At 39.8% G+C, this 20963-nt stretch overlaps 1 protein-coding gene and 1 long non-coding RNA gene across 3 annotated transcripts in view; one reads left to right on the top strand and one right to left on the bottom strand.

Moving 5' to 3' along the window:
* The window catches only part of MRPS31 (mitochondrial ribosomal protein S31), a 39873-nt gene extending 28287 nt beyond the window's left edge, over positions 1-11586 (bottom strand). Inside the window, exons 1-2 of one of the 2 annotated variants that reach the window (XM_014868413.3) lie at positions 10759-11586; positions 7047-7358 (exon numbers count right to left, since the gene is read on the bottom strand). In XM_014868413.3, the coding sequence (XP_014723899.1) occupies positions 7047-7358; positions 10759-10883 (437 nt within the window). In that variant the 5' untranslated portion in view covers positions 10884-11586. The remainder of the gene's footprint in view (positions 1-7046; positions 7359-10758) is intronic. The other variant, XM_014868414.3, reaches the window with a different exon arrangement.
* On the top strand, positions 11175-20501 carry LOC123288831 (uncharacterized). Its single transcript, XR_006532373.2, has 3 exons — positions 11175-11313; positions 11439-11567; positions 17939-20501. It is a non-coding gene; the product is annotated as an uncharacterized lncRNA (long non-coding RNA).
* Positions 20502-20963: the final 462 nt, after the last annotated feature.

Raw genomic sequence — 20963 nt, 5'->3', positions numbered from 1 at the left:
ACTAAACAACACACTACTGAACAAGCAATGGATTGTTGAAGAAATTAAAGAAGAAATAAAAAAATACCTGGAAACAAATGAAAATGATAGCATGCCATACAAACTCATATGGGATACAGCAAAAGCTGTATTAAGAGGAAAATTCATCGCAATACAGGCACATCTTAACAAACAAGAAAAATCCCAAATAAGCAACCTTAAAGCACACCTAACTGAACTAGAGAAAAAAGAACAAATGAAGCCCAAAGTCAGCAGAAGGAGAGAAATAATAAAAATCAGAGCAGAAATAAATACAATTGAAACGAACAAGGCAGTAGAAAGGATCAATGAGACAAAGAGCTGGTTTTTTGAGAAGATAAATAAAATTGACAAACCACTAGCCAGACTTACAAAGAAAAAAAGGGAGAAAGCTCAAATAAACAAAATCAGAAATGAGCGAGGAGAAATAACAACAGACTCTGCAGAAATACAACAGATTATAAGAGAATACTACAAAAAACTATATGCCAACAGAATGGATAACCTAGAGGAAATGGATAAATTCCTGGACTCCTACAATCTCCCAAAGCTCACTCAAGAAAAGGCAGACAATTTGAACAGACCAATCACAAGGAAAGAGATTGAAACAGCAATCAAAAACATCCCAAAGAATAAAACCCCAGGACTAGATGGCTTTCCTGGGGAATTCTACCAAACTTTCAGAGAGGATTTAATACCTATCCTTTTCAAGCTATTCCAAAAAATTAGGGAAGATGGAACACTTCCTAACACATTCTATGAGGCCAACATCACGCTGATACCAAAACCTGACAAGGACACCACGAAAAAAGAGAACTACAGGCCAATATCACTGATGAACATAGATGCAAAAATTCTAAACAAAATTTTGGCAACTAGAATTCAGCAATTCATCAAAAGAATCATACATCAGGATCAGGTGGGATTCATACCAGGGACACAGGGATGGTTCAACATCCGCAAATCAATCAACGTGATACACCACATCAACAAACTGAGGAATAAAAACCACATGATCATCTCAATAGATGCAGAGAAGGCATTTGACAAGATCCAACAGCGATTTATGATAAAAACTCTGAACAAAATGGGCATAGAAGGAAACTACCTCACCATAATAAAGGCCATATACGACAAACCCATAGCCAACATCATACTCAATGGGCAAAAACTGAACCCCATCCCCCTGAAAACAGGAATAAGACAAGGATGCCCTCTATCACCACTCTTATTTAACATTGTACTGGAGGTCCTGGCCAGAGCAATCAGGCAAGAAAAAGGAATAAAAGGAATCCAAATAGGGAGGGAAGAAGTGAAACTCTCGCTGTTTGCAGATGACATGATCTTATATATAGAAAACCCCAAAGAATCCATTGGAAAACTATTAGAAGTAATCAACAACTACAGCAAAGTTGCAGGGTATAAAATCAATTTGCATAAATCAGTAGCATTTCTATACTCCAGTAATGAACCAACAGAAAAAGAACTCAAGAATACAATACCATTCACAATCGCAACAAAAAGAATAAAATACCTTGGGGTAAATTTAACTAAGGAAGTGAAGGACCTATATAATGAAAATTACAAGGCCTTTCTGAGAGAATTGGATGACGACATAAGGAGATGGAAAGACATTCCATGTACATGGATTGGAAGAATAAACATAGTTAAAATGTCCATTCTACCTAAAGCAATCTACAGATTCAACGCCATCCCAATCAGAATCCCAATGACATTCTTTACAGAATTAGAACAAAGAATCCTAAAATTCATATGGGGCAACAAAAGACCCCGAATTTCTAAAGCAATCCTGAGAAAAAAGAACAAAACGGGAGGCATCACAATCCCTGACTTCAAAACATACTACAAAGCTACAGTAATCAAAACAACATGGTACTGGTACAAAAACAGGTGCACAGATCAATGGAACAGAATTGAAAGCCCAGAAATAAAACCACACATCTATGGACAGCTTATCTTTGACAAAGGAGCTGAGGGCATACAATGGAGAAAAGAAAGTCTTTTCAACAAATGGTGCTGGGAAAACTGGAAAGCCACATGTAAAAGAATGAAAATTGACCATTCTTTTTCACCATTCACCAAAATAAACTCAAAATGGATTAAAGACCTAAAGGTGAGACCTGAAACCATAAGGCTTCTGGAAGAAAACATAGGCAGTACACTCTTTGACATCAGTATTAAAAGGATCTTTTCGGACACCATGCCTTCTCAGAGAAGGGAAACAAAAGAAAGAATAAACAAATGGGACTTCATCAGACTAAAGAGCTTCTTCAAGGCAAGTGACAACAGGATTGAAACAAAAAAACAACCCACTAACTGGGAAAAAATATTTGCAAGTCATATATCTGACAAAGGCTTAATATCCTTAATATATAAAGAACTCTCGCAACTCAACCACAAAACATCAAACAACCCAATCAAAAAATGGGCTGGAGACATGAACAGACATTTCTCCAAAGAAGATATACTGATGGCCAATAGGCACATGAAAAGATGCTCATCATCGCTGATCATCAGGGAAATGCAAATCAAAACTACACTAAGATATCACCTTATACCCGTTAGAATGACAAAAATATCTAAAACTAATAGCAACAAATGTTGGAGAGGTTGCGGAGAAAAGGGAACCCTCATACACTGCTGGTGGGAATGCAAACTGGTGCAGCCACTATGGAAAACAGTATGGAGATTCCTCAAAAAACTAAAAATAGAACTACCATACGATCCAGCTATCCCACTACTGGGTATTTATCCAAAGAGCCTGAAGTCAGCAATCCCAAAAGTCCTGTGCACCCCAATGTTTATTGCAGCACTGTTTACAATAGCCAAGACGTGGAAGCAACCTAAGTGCCCATCAACAGACGAATGGATAAAGAAGATGTGGTACATATATACAATGGAATACTACTCAGCTGCAAAACATAACAAAATCATTCCATTTGCAATAACATGGATGGACCTTGAGGGAATTATGTTAAGTGAAATAAGCCAGCGAGAGAAAGATAATCTGTGTATGACTCCACTCACATGAGGAATTTAAAAATGTGGACTAAGAACAGTTTAGTGGCTACCAGGGGAAAGGTGGGGTGGGGGGTGGGCACAAAGGGTGAAGTGGTGCACCTACAACACGAATGACAAACATTAATGTACAACTGAAATTTCACAAGATTGTAACCTATCATTAACTCAATTAAAAAAAAATTGAAAAAAAAAAGGGGAAATCCACTTCCGCTCCTCTTGTAACTAGGGGAGACTTTGTGACTGCTTCAATGAACAGAATGAGATAGAAGTGACGCACCGTGACTTGTGAGGCTATCAGATAAGGTACCATGCTTTTGCTTGGATCTCTCGAGACATCTGTTCCTGAAACTCAGCTATCATGTTGTGAAGAAGCCCAGGCCACATGGAGAGGCTGTGGGCAAGAGTTCTAGCCAAGAACCCCAAATAGTCTCAACCAACAGCCAGCATCAACCACTGAAACATATGAGAGCAAGCCTTCAGATGATTCCAGATACCAGCCTTGAACCTGCCTCTGCTGACTATCAGTGGAGCAGACACAGCTATCCCTGCCACTCTCCGTCCAAAGTACAGACAGATGCTGTCCCTGTTAAGCCACTAAGCTTTGGGGTGGTTTGTTATGCAGCAACAGATACTGGAACAGATTTTTGGTGTCTGGAAGCTGGATGTTGCTATAACTAAAATGTTATGGGAGAGGTTTGGGTGTTGGGCTTTGGTTGGAAGTGGAACCACCTTGAGGCAAGTGTTAGCGAAAGCCAGGGCCTCAAAGAGACTGTTCGAGTCTGACAGCCCTCAAAGAAGCTAAAAGTCAGGGCTTTAGGAAAATCAACGTTACTGGAAGCTGAAGAAAAGGAGACACTTTTGTTTAGCAACTTTGTTGCTTATACTGATGCGCAAAATAGGAAATACACTCAATGAATTAGACGATCTATTAAGGAGACTTCCAGACCACGTGTTGAAGGTGTCTCCTGGATTCTTAGTTGCTGATGGTAAAATGTGACAGGTGAGAGATAAGAACTGTTCCACATAAAGGAGTTAGGACTGGCTGGGATCACAGCCAAAACTGTTTCTCATTCTTAGCCCGTCCAAACAGCAAACAATGCTAACATTTAGAAGCGGCTTCTGACCAGAGATTAAATCCAGGGCAGTATCAGGAAAACAGCTGTAAAGATGGGCATGACTGTAAAACTCTTTGTGAAGATCTTGGAAAGATTTAAGATGGTGGCTCAGAGAGTCTTTCAAACAGACAACAGGACTTCTAAGAGGAACAAGGGTATGATCCCACAGCCTCTCACAGGAGCTTAATGTAGACCAGGACCTTGGTTCCCAAACTGTGCCCCAGGGCACAGTGGAGCACCACGGGGAACAACCATATCTGTCACTGATGTGTGAATTACCAACTCAAGGTAGTTCACAGTTTTACCATTAGACTACTGCATTCCTTTCAATGACACCATATCTTTGTGAAGATGATTTTCTGGCAGTTGTGATAAAAAGCAAGTACTCTTCAAAAATCAATGTGGAAGGGGAAATGAGAGTGGTACATGGTGTCCAATGTGATTCTAAGGCCAGGTCATAAAAACAATACAAATTCCTCCTGGCTCACTTTCTCTTGGGACACTGGCCCCTGGAACCCAGTCCCCATGCAGCGAGGAAGCCCAGGCCACAAAGAGAGGCCACATTTCGGTGTTTCTGCTAACAGTCCTAGATAAGGTTTCAGCTAATAGCCAGCATCAACTGCCAGACCTAGGAGTGAGCAAACCTTTAGATGATTCCAGCCCCTGGACTTCTAAGTCTCCCAGCTGAGGCCCCAGGCATCACGGAGGACAGATCAGCCTTCTCCATCACACTCTGTCCAAACTGCTGACTCACAGACTCTATGAGCATAAAAAATGGCTGTTTTCTCCCTCCCCTTCTCTCCCTCCCTTCCAGCCCTTTTCTTCCCTCCTGTCTTCTTCCTTACCCTCCCCTTTCTCCTGTTACCTCTCCTCCTCCGCCCTCTCCTCTCTCCCCTCTTGCCTTGTCCTCCCCCCTCCCTCCGTGATCTCCCTCTCCTCACTCCCCCTTTTCCTTACCACTGTTGAGTATTTTTCCTCCTGCACTCCCCGTTTCCTACATTCTCTTTTCTCCTTCCTTCTCTGCCTTTCTCACCTCCCTTCCCCTTCTCCTACCACTACTTTGTTGTTGGGTCCTCACCCATCCCCCTTCCCTAAAAGACTGAAAAAAAAATGGTGGTTTTATGCTGCTATATGTTGGGGCAAGTATCATGCAATCATGGTAACTTTATCCATGGGGTTCAATACATAATACAAATAAAGAAACTAAAAGCAGGCCATGCATGGAACAATGATGACAGTGTATCATGAATCAAAGATGATGATTAACCCAAATCTGTGCATCTGGAATCCCTTAAAAAACAGGGAGAGAGGACAAAAATCATTAAAAGATATATCTTTTAAAACTTGAAACAAATGTACCTCATTTACCAACCTCTTAATGTAGGACCAAAGCCTCTTTGAACATAGGACCACTGTGAGAAGTTCCAAGATATAACATTTATAATATACAACATACCCATAGTATATCCTCCAATATTTCAAATTTTGGTTTCTTTAAAGTAGAAACATGGAGTAAGAACTTAAAAATGCTTACAAAGCAATCTGAGTGCAGAATATTTCTAGATTTTTATGCTTGTCTCATTCATACCTAACTGGAAAACAATTTTTAAAATTACCATTATTGAATCTTTGTGAAGTATTCAACTCATTTTAACCATTTCTATCATGGTTAAATTGTATAATTATAATAAAAAGCACAATGAGTCATAAACAGGTCTGAGAGCTAAAAAAAATCTCACTCTTGATAAGTATTTATATATGTGTGTATCATCTAATTCTATATACTTTTTTTTGTTTTATTTTGTTTATAAAAAGGAGCAGGAAGTACCTATTATGGGTATATCACTGTTTGAACTACCTTACTTTCTACCACCCAATTGTTTTCCAGCAGTAGTTTTGATACATTGTAGAAACTAAGAAGTCCCAGAAAAATGTTAAGTCATTCTGGGAAACAGAAATCTACACTGTTTGTTCGGCTAAGAGAAGTCAGAGACCAGCATCTTAAAGCCACATACCTTACTATTCCAATCTACGATATCATCAAGTTAAGACACATCATTTATGTATCACTAAAACAAAACACTGCCATTTAATATGCTAAAATATCACTGATTGCACTTAGAATCAGTGAAACATAATACTCTTTTGGCAAGCACAAATAAACACAATATTTTGAGGAAACCACAAAAGCTGAGAGGACTGAGACTTACTGGTCAAAGGAAGTCATATAAAATAGTTGTAATAACATGTTAAAATTCTATCCTCAGTGGAATTAGCCCTGAGCTAACATCTGCCCTGAGCTAACATCTGCTGCCAATCCTCCTCTTTTTTTTGAGGAAGACTGGCCCTGAACTAACATCCGTGCCCATCTTCCTCTACTTTATATGTGGGACGCCTACCACAGCATGGCTTGCTGAGCAGTGCCATGTCCGAACCCGGGATCCAAACCCTGGGCCCACGAAGTGGAACGTTCACACTTAACCTCTGAGCTACCAGGTGACCCCTGTCAGTGGAATTTTTTAAAGGGAAATTTTCAATAAACAAGTCCTTCAGAGATGCAAAGCTACTTTCAAATTTGGATGTAAATGATTTGTTAATTTACACCTTAAAGAGGCAATTAATTGGCAGTTAATAACACTGATGAATATGTAAGAGAATGCTTGAAATTCTCAGTTAGATGACTGCTCTTTTCCTCTCTCTAGAGGGTATACAGATGTCCCCTTATTTAAATATAGAACAATAACAGTAGTCTTCACTAATTCAGTACCGCCCATGTACTCTAATTTAAAAAAAAAGTTTTTCTAAAAGAAAAAGCTGGCTGGAGTTTCAAAAATGATTTTCAAAGAACATTCAAATTGCAGTTCACTTTACCTCTTCTTTGGGGCATCTTCAGGAGCTCTTTGAAGCCTGCCAACTGTGGCCTCCAAACTTCTAAGTTGTCTTCTGTTGGGTGGCTTTGTTGTTTGTACATTTACTGTGCTTAATTCAACTTTCATGCCCTTAATAATGTTTAACAAGTCTTTTTTCGTATTCTCCTTTACACTGTCTTGGCTCTCCGTCTCCTTGGAAATCTCATGGGTTGGAACAGACTGTTCATCCTTCTTGTTATAGATCACGCTGCTAGTGCCAAAATATCTTTGGATATTATTTTGTGCCCTAGAAAGATGCATTAAAGAAAAAAACCTGAAAAATATAATGCAAAATAATAAAGCAAGATCTCAGAACACTGTTTCTATGTGTTTTTAAAATTTTTCAATTCAAACAGTTTCCTTTTGCTTTTTATTATTGTTAGCAACCGTAACGACAGCAATTTAACATTTATTGAACACGGACTAAGTGCCTAGTCTTGCGCAACATGTTTTATGTACATTTTCTGATACCCACATCAACTCCATAAGGTAGGTATTTCTGCAGATAAGGAAACTGGAAATCAAAAATGTGATGTAATTTACCCAAGGTCACATATCTCAGAGCTCACTAAGGCCTAAGACACACTGATGAACCAAAAGTAAGTTACAGATGTGCTGAGATACTGATCACCTAGCCCTTAGGGTGGCTGAGTGAGGTCCGGGGCTACTGGTGCCCCTGTTGCTTCCCTCCTTTTACCTCGGGGTTTTATACAAATATCATTTTCTATTTGTTCCACAACATTAAAAAAAAAAAGGCAAAACACTGACATGGTTAATAAGTTTCAATTTATTATTCTCAAACTCAAAATTACCTGCCAAGTCCTTGCTCTTAACATGATATAACAATATCTCTTTAAAAAGTCATAATTAGGGGCTGGCCCCGTGGCCGAGTGGTTAAGTTCGTGTGCTCTGATGCGGCAGCCCAGGGTTTCGCCAGTTGGAATCCTGGGTGTGGACGTGGCACCACTCATCAAGCCATGCTGAGGCAGCATCCCACATGCCACAACTAGAAGGACCCACAGCTAAGAATATACAACTATGTACCAGGGAGTTTGGGGGAGAAAAAGGAAAAAAAATAAAATCTTAAAAAAAAAGTCATAATTAAACAGCATAAAAATACATTTCTATCAATAAAAAAAGGTTACTTTCTTTAAAAAAAATTTCTAGGTGTGATTCTAATCTGATCAATTTTCTTATTGAGCTATGTGTCATGTAACCAATCACCATTTGTAAACTAAGCTAAAATGAAACAGAAAAAAGAAGATTCAGTGGCTAGAACTGTCATTCTGCTTTCTTTGCTACATTTGTGAAAAAGAACACAAATGATTATATCTATTTCAAACTCATGCAAAAGATTTCTCAATTCTAAGTAATCCAAATATTTTGTGGTGTTAAAAACTTTTTGATATTTGATATTGAAGAACTTTAAAAACTAATGAATGTGTTAGTTTCAGTAAGAGGGTATAATGTTTAAAAAGTCATTCACTAAGTATAGTGAATATGTACTCTGTGCTGGGCACTACACTAGGCATTGACAATACACTACAAAATATGAATTTCTTGTTCCCTCTCTTTACGAAGCTAACAGGCTAGAGCACTGTTCTTAAACTTTAATGTGCATAGGAATTACCTAGAGGGCTTATTAAAACACAGATTCTTTGGTCCCACTAAGAAATTCTGATTCACTAGCTTTCTAGAGGGACTCAGAGTCTGCATTTCTAACAAGTTCCCAGGTAACACTGATGCTGCCCATCAGAGGACGAGCTGAGTAGCTTATATTATGTAGTCACTTAACCCTTACAATCTTAGAGCACAGGTTTTATTATTCCTGTTTTATAGAAGAAGAAACTGCTGCTCAAAGAGGTTAAATTTGTGGTTCTTAACCTTTAGAGGTCATGAGTCACCTATGGAGCTTATTTAAAAGAGGTTTCTAAGATTCTTAGTTGGTAAGTTCGTAACGGGGCTCAAAGATCTACACTTAACCAAGACCTCAGGTAATTCCGATGCAATTCATCTCAAGAACCTGCATCAGATCCTGGGGTAAATACTATCTCAAGTTCTCAAAGCTAGCAAATGTAACGCCAGGCGGGGGACATTTAATGAAAGAGAAAATGGCTATTTCCAAAAATCCTGAAACAAACTATTTGTTCTGCTTATGAAAATGTCAGAGATTAACACATCTCGCACTTAAAAATTAGAATGAAAAACCAATTGTATAACTAGTACCCTGATAGTAAACAGGACCCTCATAATATTCAACATATGGTACAACTCAATTTAGGAAAATGCCCCAATTATTTCACATGTGAAAGTCATATTAATGTTAAAGGCATTACAACAGAAAGGTGCCAATCAGGAGAACAAATCTCACATAGAACCCGGACTTCAATGTTTCCTTCCAAGACTGCTATGGTACCACAGATACCCATCTATATTTATACAGGAAAATCACGCATGTATAGGAAGTAACTCCCTAACACTAAAATAGTAAAACTCAGGCCCTCACTTCCCACCTGAGCTTGTTTCCACGGAGGGCATCTCATTAGCACTTCAAATGCAACACATCCAAAACCACATTCAAGAGCTCCCCTACCAGACTGACTTGCTCGTCTTCATCCTTCTGTATTGAACAGGCCTCTTACTATAAATAATTATGTTTTTATTCTAAAACCTATGACACATTTTTAAAAGCCTTCTGAAAGCTGCTCCTCATTCTTCTGTTGACATTAACGGTAGCCTAATCCTCCAAGGCAGGCAGCTGAAATCTTTGCTCCACCTCACCCTTATCTCATCATACGTCACATCCTATCAACTCCACCTGTGCGATTTTTCGCCTCCATCCAGCTCCTCCTTCCCATCCCCACTGCTACTGACCTGCTTCAGAGCTGTACTTAACGAAACAGGCCCTAAATCGTTTTGCGTGGAATATATGCAGTAGAATTAACTTTTCATAATGATGAGAGTTCTCAGAGGATAAATACCAACACCAAGTATGCCACAACTCCTTTTCTTGCCTGGCTAACTCCAACCCCTGGTCCGCCCTCAGATTTTGTCAGACTTCTTTTCCAGAAAGGCCACTCTGAGCCTCTTCTACAATGGTTAGGTGTCCCTAGTTGCTCACCCAGCAATTACCTGTTGAATTAACAGAGCATCCTGTACTATCTCCACTATCTGTGCTACCTCCATTATACTTAGGCGCCTATTTGGTGGAACTAGGAGCTCCGTGACGGCAGGACGGGCTTACTTGGGACTTAACCCCAGTGTTGGCACACTGTAAACGCTTTCAAAAATGAACTAAAGAATAAATGGAGGCAGGGATGAGGCCATCACAGTCTTGGGAGGCGGAAGCAAAAATGAAACAGACCCACGTCGCCTCGAGGGCCTGGATAAAATGACGGGAGAGGGGGCAAGGGGGACGAGGCGCGGCGAGCAGCGGCAGGAGCACAGGACGTCAAGCCAGGCAGGTCCCGCAGCCGTGCCCCACGCACACTGTAACCTTGGGCAAGTAATTTCATCTCTCTGGGATTCCCCTTTCCTCTGCTTGAGAGCAAAGACTTATGAGCTCCCGCGGTTACACCGGCGACCCCAGGAAGCCGGGGGACGATTACTCAATGCACCGGAGGCGGACGGGGTCGCCTGAGCCCCGCGGGGCCGGCCACGCTGAAATGCGATACCTGACGGCTCCGGGCGAAGCACCAAGCAGCACAACCGCAGCCGCCAAGGCCTCCGGGCCCCCGGAGCACAAAGGGAGGCGGGAGAGAAGGCGAAGAGGCAGGACCGCCGACATCCTCCACAACATCGCGGAGAAACAACTCAACCGCAGACACACCGGGAATACCTCGTCCTCTGCCAAACACGGCCCCCGCTCTCTCTTCCGTTCCCAGCCTTACGCGTTCCGCTCCCTTCGCGTTCCGGTGGACAACAGGGGCCGGTAACTGTGTTCCGGGCTCGCCCGCGGCCCAGGGCTGAGCCCCCTGCTTCCAGGCGACTCCTCCTCCCGGCGAGTGTAGTCCCATAGGTGCAGTCGATGACTGAGTTCAGGGAGGGTGCGGTGGTTGAGGCGGGACCCAGACGGGAGAGCCGAGAGAGCGGAGGGAGCGATGCACGGTGCAAATACTGCTGATGGGGCCAGTAAGATGAGGCGGAGAACTGACCCTACTGCGCGGTGTGTTGGGGAGAGGGTCCACAGGTCCATCATATTCTCCGAACGATCCACGGCCACCAAAGAGGTTAAAAAAAATTAACCGTAGGACATGCTGCCCGATACATTGGCATCTCTTTCCAGTCTCTGTTCTCGATGTAGTCCAATGTGAGACATATATGTTTCATTTTTCAAAAATGGTTTGCCTTACAGATAAAAAGATGCAAGAAAAAGACTTGGCTTCTTCGTGCTCCTCATGAAGGCAGTGAACAGTGGTCCAGAAGAGATGGGCGGTTCTTAGATTTGGAAGTGCAAGGCATAAACCTGGGGCGACGCCGGTTGGTAGGTCACGTGGGAACCTGTAGTTTAGAATTCCTTACTGGTGATTCAGTGTGACATCAACATTTTCCCTGTCCTTTCAAAAAAGAATCAAGGTCGGTGGTGAATTTCCTGTGATGCTGAAAACACAACTTACCTTGAGCACATCTTGCTAAGATCCACTAGCCCTGACAGAACCTTTGTGACAATGCCACACACAGTACCCTCTGGGATGCCTTCCTTTGTCTTTTTTTTTTTTTTTTTAACTCAAGTACAACTTAAATACAGAAAAGTGCATGAATCATAAACGTATTGATGAAAACGTGCTTAATGAATTATTGCAGAGTTAATTTGCCCATGTGAACCACCACCAGGATCAAGATATAGAATATTAGCAGCCGGGCATACTTATTTTGATATCATTTGATAACCAGTGGAAAATCCATCCTTGAATATAATAAACAGTCCATTAAAATCACATTTAAGTTACTTTGTTTTTTTCCAATTTCTTGGAAATATCCCTCAAATGAGTTTTTTTTTAAAAAAAAATATTGACAAAGGAGAATGAAACTTTCATCTGAGATTCACAGTTTCTCTGGGGGAAGATCTTGTCCCAATTGTCCTGATCCTAATCAGCTCTAAGGCAGTGCAGACCCTGTAAATCAGCTACCTGCTACATGAGGGCCCATATACTGTGATCTATAGGAGAATACCCGCTGAGGGTCACAGTGGGGATTGAATTCAGCCTTGCTCTACTATCTGGCCCCTTCACCTATCACTTTTTAAAAGAGGTCTTCTTTGACTAGCCAGGTTAAAGTGGCCTCCTTCCTCATCCAGTCACTCTCTGGCAGGGATTGCTGTTGTCCACCAGTATCAGTTCTCCTCTTCCTCTGGAATTTTAGCTGAACACATGACCACAGCAGTAGAGACTACATTTCCCAGTCTCCTTTGCAGGCAGGTGGGTCTGCATCTCAACAATAGACTGAACACAAGGGATGTGCCATTAAAAAAATGGCATGCATTCCCCACAAACTTTTTCTCCTTCTTCCTACTTGGAAAACAGACAAGGTGATAGGAGTGGAAGCAGCTAGAGAATGGAGAGATGAAAGATTGCAGAGATGAGGATGACAGAGCCATCCCACCTCTGTCCTCACCACCTCCTCCAGACAGTTACAAACAAAGGGGGAAAAACCACCTTGATTTTGTTTGAATGTATTTTTGAGTTTCTTTGTCACAAGTAGGCTAGACTGTTTCTTAACTAAGGTACCCTCTATGTCAAAACTTTGTTTCACTTTCTACAGAGTGTCACTATCCAAAATTATCTCATGTACATATATGTGCTTAAATGGTTGTTATCTTGTTCTGACAGAATGCGTGCTCCATTTGGGAAGGGACTATGTCTTATTCACTGCTGCAATCCTAGTTCCTAGGATCATGCCTATCATATAATAGATGCTCAAAAACATTCGGTGAATAAATTAATTATTTCCAAGTACAAAAGAAAAAACAGATGCGGGGAGTTTAAATAATTTGCCTAACTTCATACAGCTAGTAAATGCCAGAGCTAGAGTCAAATGCAGAACCATCTAACTCTGATATTCTGGTTCATTCTGGATACCTGAGGGTTTCTGACTTTAGTTGTGCACAAAAGTGTAGTGGGGGGCTTGCTAATACATTACTAATGTGTTAATAATACATTACTGAGTAGCTTAGACACTGACTCAGTAGATCTGAATATGAGAGTCTAACAAGCACCCAAGGTGATTCTGATGCAAATGGTCCTCAGGCAAAACTTTGAGAAACACTGAGACAACCCTGTGACTTATTTATTCACAACTTTGCATACCCTTAGAATACACATAAGAAAAAGTGATAATCTGAAATAACGGATTCTTACTTTGGATGAATCTCCAAGGCATTATGTTAAGTGAAAGGGGCCAGACTCAAGAGACCATGTACTGTGTGGTTCCACTTATATGACAGTGTGAAAAAGACAAAGCTATATGGACAGAAATCAGGTCAGTGGTTAGCAGGAGGTGAGGATGGAAGGAAGTGACTGAGCATCAAGGGGCACAAGGGAACTTTTGGGGTTATTGAGATACTCTGCATCTTGACTCTGGTGGAGGTTATGGCCTTTCATGCTTATCAAACTCATAACCTGTACACCTAAAAAGTGTGAATTTTACTGTATATAAATGATATCTCAGGAAACAACAAGTGTTGGAGAGGATGTGGAGAGAAGGGAACCCTAGTACACTGCTGGTGGGAGTGCAAACTGGTGTAGCCACTATGGAAAACAGTATGGAGTATCCTCAGAAAATTAAGAATAGAAATACCATATGATCCAGCTATTCCACTGCTCAGTATTTATCCAAAGAACTTGAAAACACAAATGCATAAAGATACACGCACCCTATGTTCATTGCAGCATTATTGACAATAGCCAAGACTTGGAAGCAACCTCGGTGCCCATCAAGGGACAAATGGATAAGGAAGATGTGGTATATATACACGATGGACTACTACTCAACCATAAGAAATGATGAAATTTGGGCATTTGTGACAACATGGAGGGACCTTGAGGATATTGTGCTAAGTGAAATAAGTCAGAGGGAGAAAATTAAATACCATACGATCTCACTCATAAGTAGAAGATAAAAACAACATCAAACAAACACATAGCAACAGAGATTGGATTGGTGGTTACCATAGGGGAAGGGGGAAGGGGGTGGGAAAATGAGGGGATGGACTCTAATTAGTTTTGGGGTGGTGAACATGATGTAATCTACACAGAAGTGAAATATATTATGATGTACATCTGAAAGCTATATAATGTTATAATCCACTGTTACTGCAATAAAAAAATAAAATAAATAATAAATAAATTGAAAAAAAACTCAACAAACCTGACTTTAACAAAAAAGATAATTAACAGAGCAGTTCTAATCAGCCTCAAATTAAAGCACAAGAGAATTTCAATACATTCTAAGAAAAAGAAAAATCTGTCCTTTGAAAAACCATAACTTATGCAATTGTTCAAAGCAATCATTTACGAGAGCAAAAAATATGTAGCCTGAAAGTAGGACATATTTTCCCTCTTCCTTCTGTTCTGCCCTTGATTCACCAGTCATTTTCTTCCCAGTGCCCCCTTGAATGCACTTTCTAGAACAATGTGCCTTTGGCAAGAGGCAGCAAATCAACCGAAATAGGTCCTGATATTGGTGACTTTGTCCTAAATATCTCAAGAAATTCTACACTAATTGACTTGACAAACCTTCCATGAAAAAGAAAAAAATAAAATCATTCTATATTCCAGTTATCGATTGCTGCGTAACAGACCACCCCAAAACTTGGTGGCGTAAGACAACTTATTATCTCGCATGGGTCTTCAGTTGACTGGGCTGAGCTGGGTGGTTCCTGCTTGGGGTCTCTCCTGTAGTTGCAGTCAGCAGCTAGTCAGGACTGGATGTCCAAGATGGTTTTTCATTCACACATCTGATGCCACATCTGGAATGGCTGGAAGAAACGGACTGGCTGGGCAATTCTCTCTCTTTCTCCTTATGGCCTTTAAAAAGTAGCAGAACATGGCACCCCAAAACATGTCATTTTGGTATAAAATAATCATTTTGAGCTGTAGGTATTTGAGAAGAAGCAAATGCAAGAAAAAACTCTCTTCCCTCCTATTTGTCTAAAACTAGCACATAAATTTGTAAAGGTGCTCCCCCTCCCTTCTCTACCAGGAAGGACAAAAGTTAATCACTGGAGACAACTCTAGACCCTGGTCAGCCCAGAGATGGCACTAGAGGAATCTACATAACCAACTTTACCAGCTAGCCCTTATCTTACATTAGTTCCCCCATATATTTATCTTCTCACAATTTGCTGCCCTAGAAACTCAAAATCTTTTGCCTTCATCTTGTCACTTCTCTAAAAATGTGTTGCTCTTTTGTTAGATGTTATGTAAACCTGAGTTCTAACCACTTCTTTGAGTTACTCATCTCCGAGTGCTCCCATGTGTAGGCATGATGCATGTGTTACTAACCTTCTATTTTTTTTAATCATGTTAACCTGTCTTCGGACATTCTGATTTACAGCCAATCAACCTAAGATGAGTAGGGGGGAAACAGATCTTTTTCCTCCTCTTCTTCTCTCTACCTGGCTAGCTGGCGCTTCCTCAAGGCATGGCATCTTAGGGTATTTGGTTTTCTTACATAAAACTTCATATTCCAATTTACATAAAATTTTGCAAAGAACTGTCACATACGCTATTTGATTTGATCATCATGATAACAATTGAGATAGGCAGAGCAAGGATTTTTATCCCCAATTTACTAACAGGAAACATGAACCTTAGGTGAGTCGCCCAAAATCACATGGCCAGGAAGTGCCAGCAAACAAGCCTCCTGACTCCTTTTCCTGGTTCTCTTGCCCGTTCGATGGCATGTTTGTGTTCTGCTGGCATCATTCCAGCCTGAATGTTGAAGTTCATCTGACAACATCAGGGTGCTGATGTCAGCAAAACCAAGCTTCTGGGATTAGTGTGGTAAGATAAACTAAGAAAGAGCTAAGGAAACTTTAAGGATCTATCTACTAGAGAGATTTTAATTAGAATGTGTTTCAATTAAGATTGTACTATTTAAAAGAAAGGGCTTCTACTATTATTTTATTGGAAATTCCCTTGGCTCCAGCACAAACCATCAATAGCAGTAGGAGATAAAGTTGACATGAATCATTTACACCACCAAGTAACTTTTTAAATCCATTAGTTGTCTCACCTCCCCTTCCATCGTTTCCTATTCAGGATCATATATGAGTAACAAATGGAGTGGTTTGAATTTTACTTCCCCTTTTTGTCCTTGGTTAAAATTGTCTTAATAGATGCTGAAATGGCTTAAAGTCAGAGATGGGAGAGGAAAAGTTGTCAAGGAGATTGTTTAAGGGAAGTGACTGATGCCTTGATAATAGTCTTGTCCACAAGAAGTAAACCTTGTACTGGTAAATAAACTTATAAGTCACTGTATCGTAGCATCAAATACCGCAGTGATGATTATACAGATTCTTCAATGAAATGATGCTGTGGCAAGAAAAAAAAATGTGTTTCAAAGATCACTTAATCTTTCTGTCAAACTTTATTTTGATTTTTGTGAAATATATCTCTTTTAGAAAAAGTAGCAGTAAAATTACCATCGTGAACTAATTTTAGAGCGATATCAAGGTAATCTAAAATGATACATACATCAAAGGATTGTGAAGCAAATATTCTACCTTTTCAGGTCTCAAATATTTATATTGGTAACGTTGTTTAGCGTTGCGGTTCAAAATGCTAAGCAAATGTCAAAGTCAACAAAAAAAGAAGGGTATCCTGCTATATGTTAGAGAGTTAATCTCATGGGTCTCCTTACCTCCTTAATACATGGAGACATGAGGAGACAGGGCCTGGTACTATAAGCAGACACAGTGATTTCAAGGGTGCCATGCAGCATAGACCACCCACTAAATTCCAATAATTAGAGAAAAAGAAACTCTAACATGTTTTTAAAACTATTTGTAATTTTTTTCCAAGAAAGTAAAAGCAAGAAAATGAAGAATAAATCAGTCACACTGAAACTTATAGATGCAGTAGAGGCGAGGTTCTGGGATGGGCAGAGCCTGGGACCAGGCTCCGCCCCTTTCTCTGGGAACTTGGGCAAGTTTTCTTACCCTCTCTGGGCCTCAGGTACCTTTTCTGGAGAAGTGAATAATGATAGCACCTACTTTACAGGGTGGCTGTGAGGATTAAGTGGGTTAAAATACATTTACCTGCTTATAATGGCTCTTAACTGACAGTAAGCACTATATAAGTGTTCGTTTCTCTTATAGTAAAAATTGAAAGGTAGAATGGTAATATCCTTTGAAAGTTTAAAAATCAAAGAAGCTGTGCAGAAGGCAATTTTGTTTTTTTAATAAACCTTTTGTTTTTAAATAATTTTAGGCATACAAAAAGTTGCAAAAACAGTACAAATATTTCCCTTATATACTAACCCAGGCTATCCAAATGTTAGCGTTTTAACACATTTGTTTTTGTCATTCTCATTCTCTCCCCTGTTATTTTTTTTCACAAAACACTTGAGAATAAATTGCGGACATAATGCCCTTTACCTCTAAATATTTTGAGTTTATTTCCTAAAAACAAGGACATTCTCTTACATAAGCACAGTACTATTATAAAATTAGGAGAAAAACATCGATACCATACTATAATTCAATCTATAGGTCTCATTCAAATTTCACCAACTGTCACAATGATGTCCTTTATAACAAAAGAGAAACTTTTTTTCTTTGCAGGACCTAATCAGTGATCACATGTTGCGTTTAATTCCATGCCTCTTTATCCTGCCTTTTTTTTTCTTTTTTAGGAAGATTAGCCCTGAGCTAACTACTGCCAATCCTGCTCTTTTTGCTGAGGAAGCCTGGCCCTGAGCTAACATCTGTGTCCGTCTTCCTCTACTTTATACGTGGGACGCCTACCACAGCATGGTGTGCCAAGCAGTGCCATGTCCACACCCGGATCCGAACTAGCAAACCCCAGGCCACCGAGAAGTAGAACGTGTGAACTTAATCGCTGCGCCACCGGGCCAGCCCCTTTCTCCTGCTTTGATTCAGTTCAGTTCCTTAGTCCACCTTTGTCCTTCATGACCTTGATGGTTTTGAAGACTTCAGGCCAGTTAATTTGTAGCACACCCTCATTCTTTCCTTTTCCTGATGTTTCTGAGTGATTAGATTGAAGTTAGTCGTTTTTGGAAGGAGAACCACAGAAGTGAGGTTGTGTCTTTCTCTGTGCTTCATATCAAGAGGCACAGATGTTTATTTATCCCATTACTGGTGGTATTAAAAATGAACAGCCAGGTGAAGAGGTACGTAGGGCGAGGTGTAGAAGGGTCCCAAGCACAGGAGCCTCTGTCCCCATGGAGTTGAGGTGTGTCACCCTCTGGGCACACAGATGTGTTTGAATTCTGAAGCTCCTGCAGAAAACAATTTTAGTTGAGGATGTTAAATTACTAGAGGGCTAGTAAATATCATCCTTTATAAAGATGTTTTCTGATTTCGAATGTAGCACTCCTAGAGAACACCAAGCCATTTTTTTCAGCAATTACTACTTCTGGACCTAACAGTAAACTTTTGTCAATCAACCCTTATCAGATAGTCCCAGGAGAATATATTGTTGTTGTTTTTAAGAATTTTAATATATTTTTACATGATAGTGAAGAAAATTAAATGAAAGAACTTTAAGAAATAAGGAGGATATTATTTCCAACAATTCATGGTGCTACAGATCTCTAGAATCTATGATTCAAAGGCACATGTCTAAGTAAAAATAATATTGACATTGCATTCAAATGTGTTATAAAGCAATATGTACACTTAGCATTGGATGTTGAGAAGAGTTTTCAAATATTCTGAATCATAGCACATCCTTGGACAAGGCCATCCTGAGAGTTTAGGAGAGGTCATATCCTGAGACATAGAGAGGCATTCTTGGTCGTCTGCAACAGAAGGGGGGCAGCTTGAGAATTAGACCCGCCCTTTGGTGTCACAGGGGTGCAGAAGGGAAAGGATTGGTCCAGCTGCCAGAATGCAGTATTTGAAGCCTATGCTGGCAGCTGTCTGGAGTCTGACATGATAGTTATATTTATTGCCATATAACACACACACACAGCCCACTCACAACATATATATATACTGCTCTGATTCAAAAGCACTCTATGAATAAACGATCATTTGAAATTTGTTAGCTAATGAGTTAGAAGTGGGATTCAATGACTAGTGGTTCACTGAGCTGAAAAACTGTTATGCGTAGTATTAATAATTATGCAGAAATATTGACAAGAGGCTAAATTATACAAGTTACAAAATAGCAAAGATATTAAAATAGCAGGTTAGCTTAATGGTACAAGCAATTTCACTTCATCTTAGTGTACTTCCTCCCCATAATATCTAATCTACCCCAGACTCATTTCTTCCATTATTTAATTACTATGCTAATTCTAAGAAACACCTTAGATAAAAGTAAATAATACATCTTGAAAAGATCTAGATGAATAATACACATAGAAAGATGCAGGAAAAGTTAGAAATATTCTGCCAATCTGCCATTTGCTGCCAATCGTTTCATGCAGGTAGACCATGATAGGGCAAATAGAGAAGTCACTTCTTCCTGGTGGCAGGTGGGACACAAATGACACAGCACAGGTGTATTTTACAGGTGCTGTGGCAGCTTGCCATGCATTCATCAGAATGTTTGCTGCTTGTTGTATTCCACTTTCCATCATTCTTGCTTCGTCTACATAAACTTCATATGCAATGCAATTTAATTTATATTATGGGTTATTTTCAGTCACTAGCATCACCTGTATATGTGGCTTCATTTTCCGATAAATATATTGCTTTGTTGTCTATTATATACCAGTATTCATTGATAATAATATATTTATTTTTAGCTATATGATTTTATGTATTCAGGGTTGGTAAGACATTATTGAATATCCAGAATTTATGATTTCATATTTCCATTTCATAGAATCAGTATACTTTATTTTATGTGGAAAATGATCCTTTTCCCTAAATTCAACTCTAAATTAACTTTCAATGCTTCTATGTAAAAGAGTAGATAAAACTTTTTCCACAAAATTGGGAGGTACCATCTACACCTGCAATATGGTAATTAATGATATTAACACTAACCGCCATCACTGAGTACTAAACAATTTGTATTTGTTATCTCATTTAATTTTCTGAATGACATTAGGGTTATCCAGTGCAGGGTAATAGTGTGTCACAGCAGATGGATGACACCATGTAACAAGTTGACCAGGAACAGTCAATATTTGGAAATCCAACTAGCCAGGCCAGCAGTGACATTGGCACACTCATGTTTGTTCTTTGTGAAATAAGCCTACAGAATAAACCCACTTCTCCAGCAGTTTTAGCTCACCATTTCAATTTACTTTGCCTCCACTAGCAAAAGTATTAAATCATTATGAAAATCTTCCCAAAGGCAATGGCCGAGCTAAAAGCACAGATGGAGAGAATGAGACCAGGTGGGCTCACTTGGGGCCTAGCTTGTGGCGAACTTTCCTAATTTGGGTGGGGAATGGGTGTGTGCGGCAGAATGTCACGTACTATTTCCCTTCTTTTTTTATGGGTGGAATAAGAGCTGAGTTGTTTCCACACCTTCCACAATGGGAAATTTTTACCTTTCTCTCTGTATATACATATATTTCCAGTTAATCTAGTTTATAAACCAGATCAAACTATGTATCAAACATACCCTAAAATAGATGAATTATATACATGTGTTTATATAACATAAATATAGATACGTAGTATTAGTATAAACATGTAACACTTATTTTGTGAAAATACAGTTTTAGTCCCCTTGGA

This window comes from Equus asinus, chromosome 11 (assembly GCF_041296235.1).
Source record: "Equus asinus isolate D_3611 breed Donkey chromosome 11, EquAss-T2T_v2, whole genome shotgun sequence".
NCBI lineage: Eukaryota > Metazoa > Chordata > Mammalia > Perissodactyla > Equidae > Equus > Equus asinus.
This window is presented reverse-complemented; position numbering and strand designations above follow the sequence as displayed.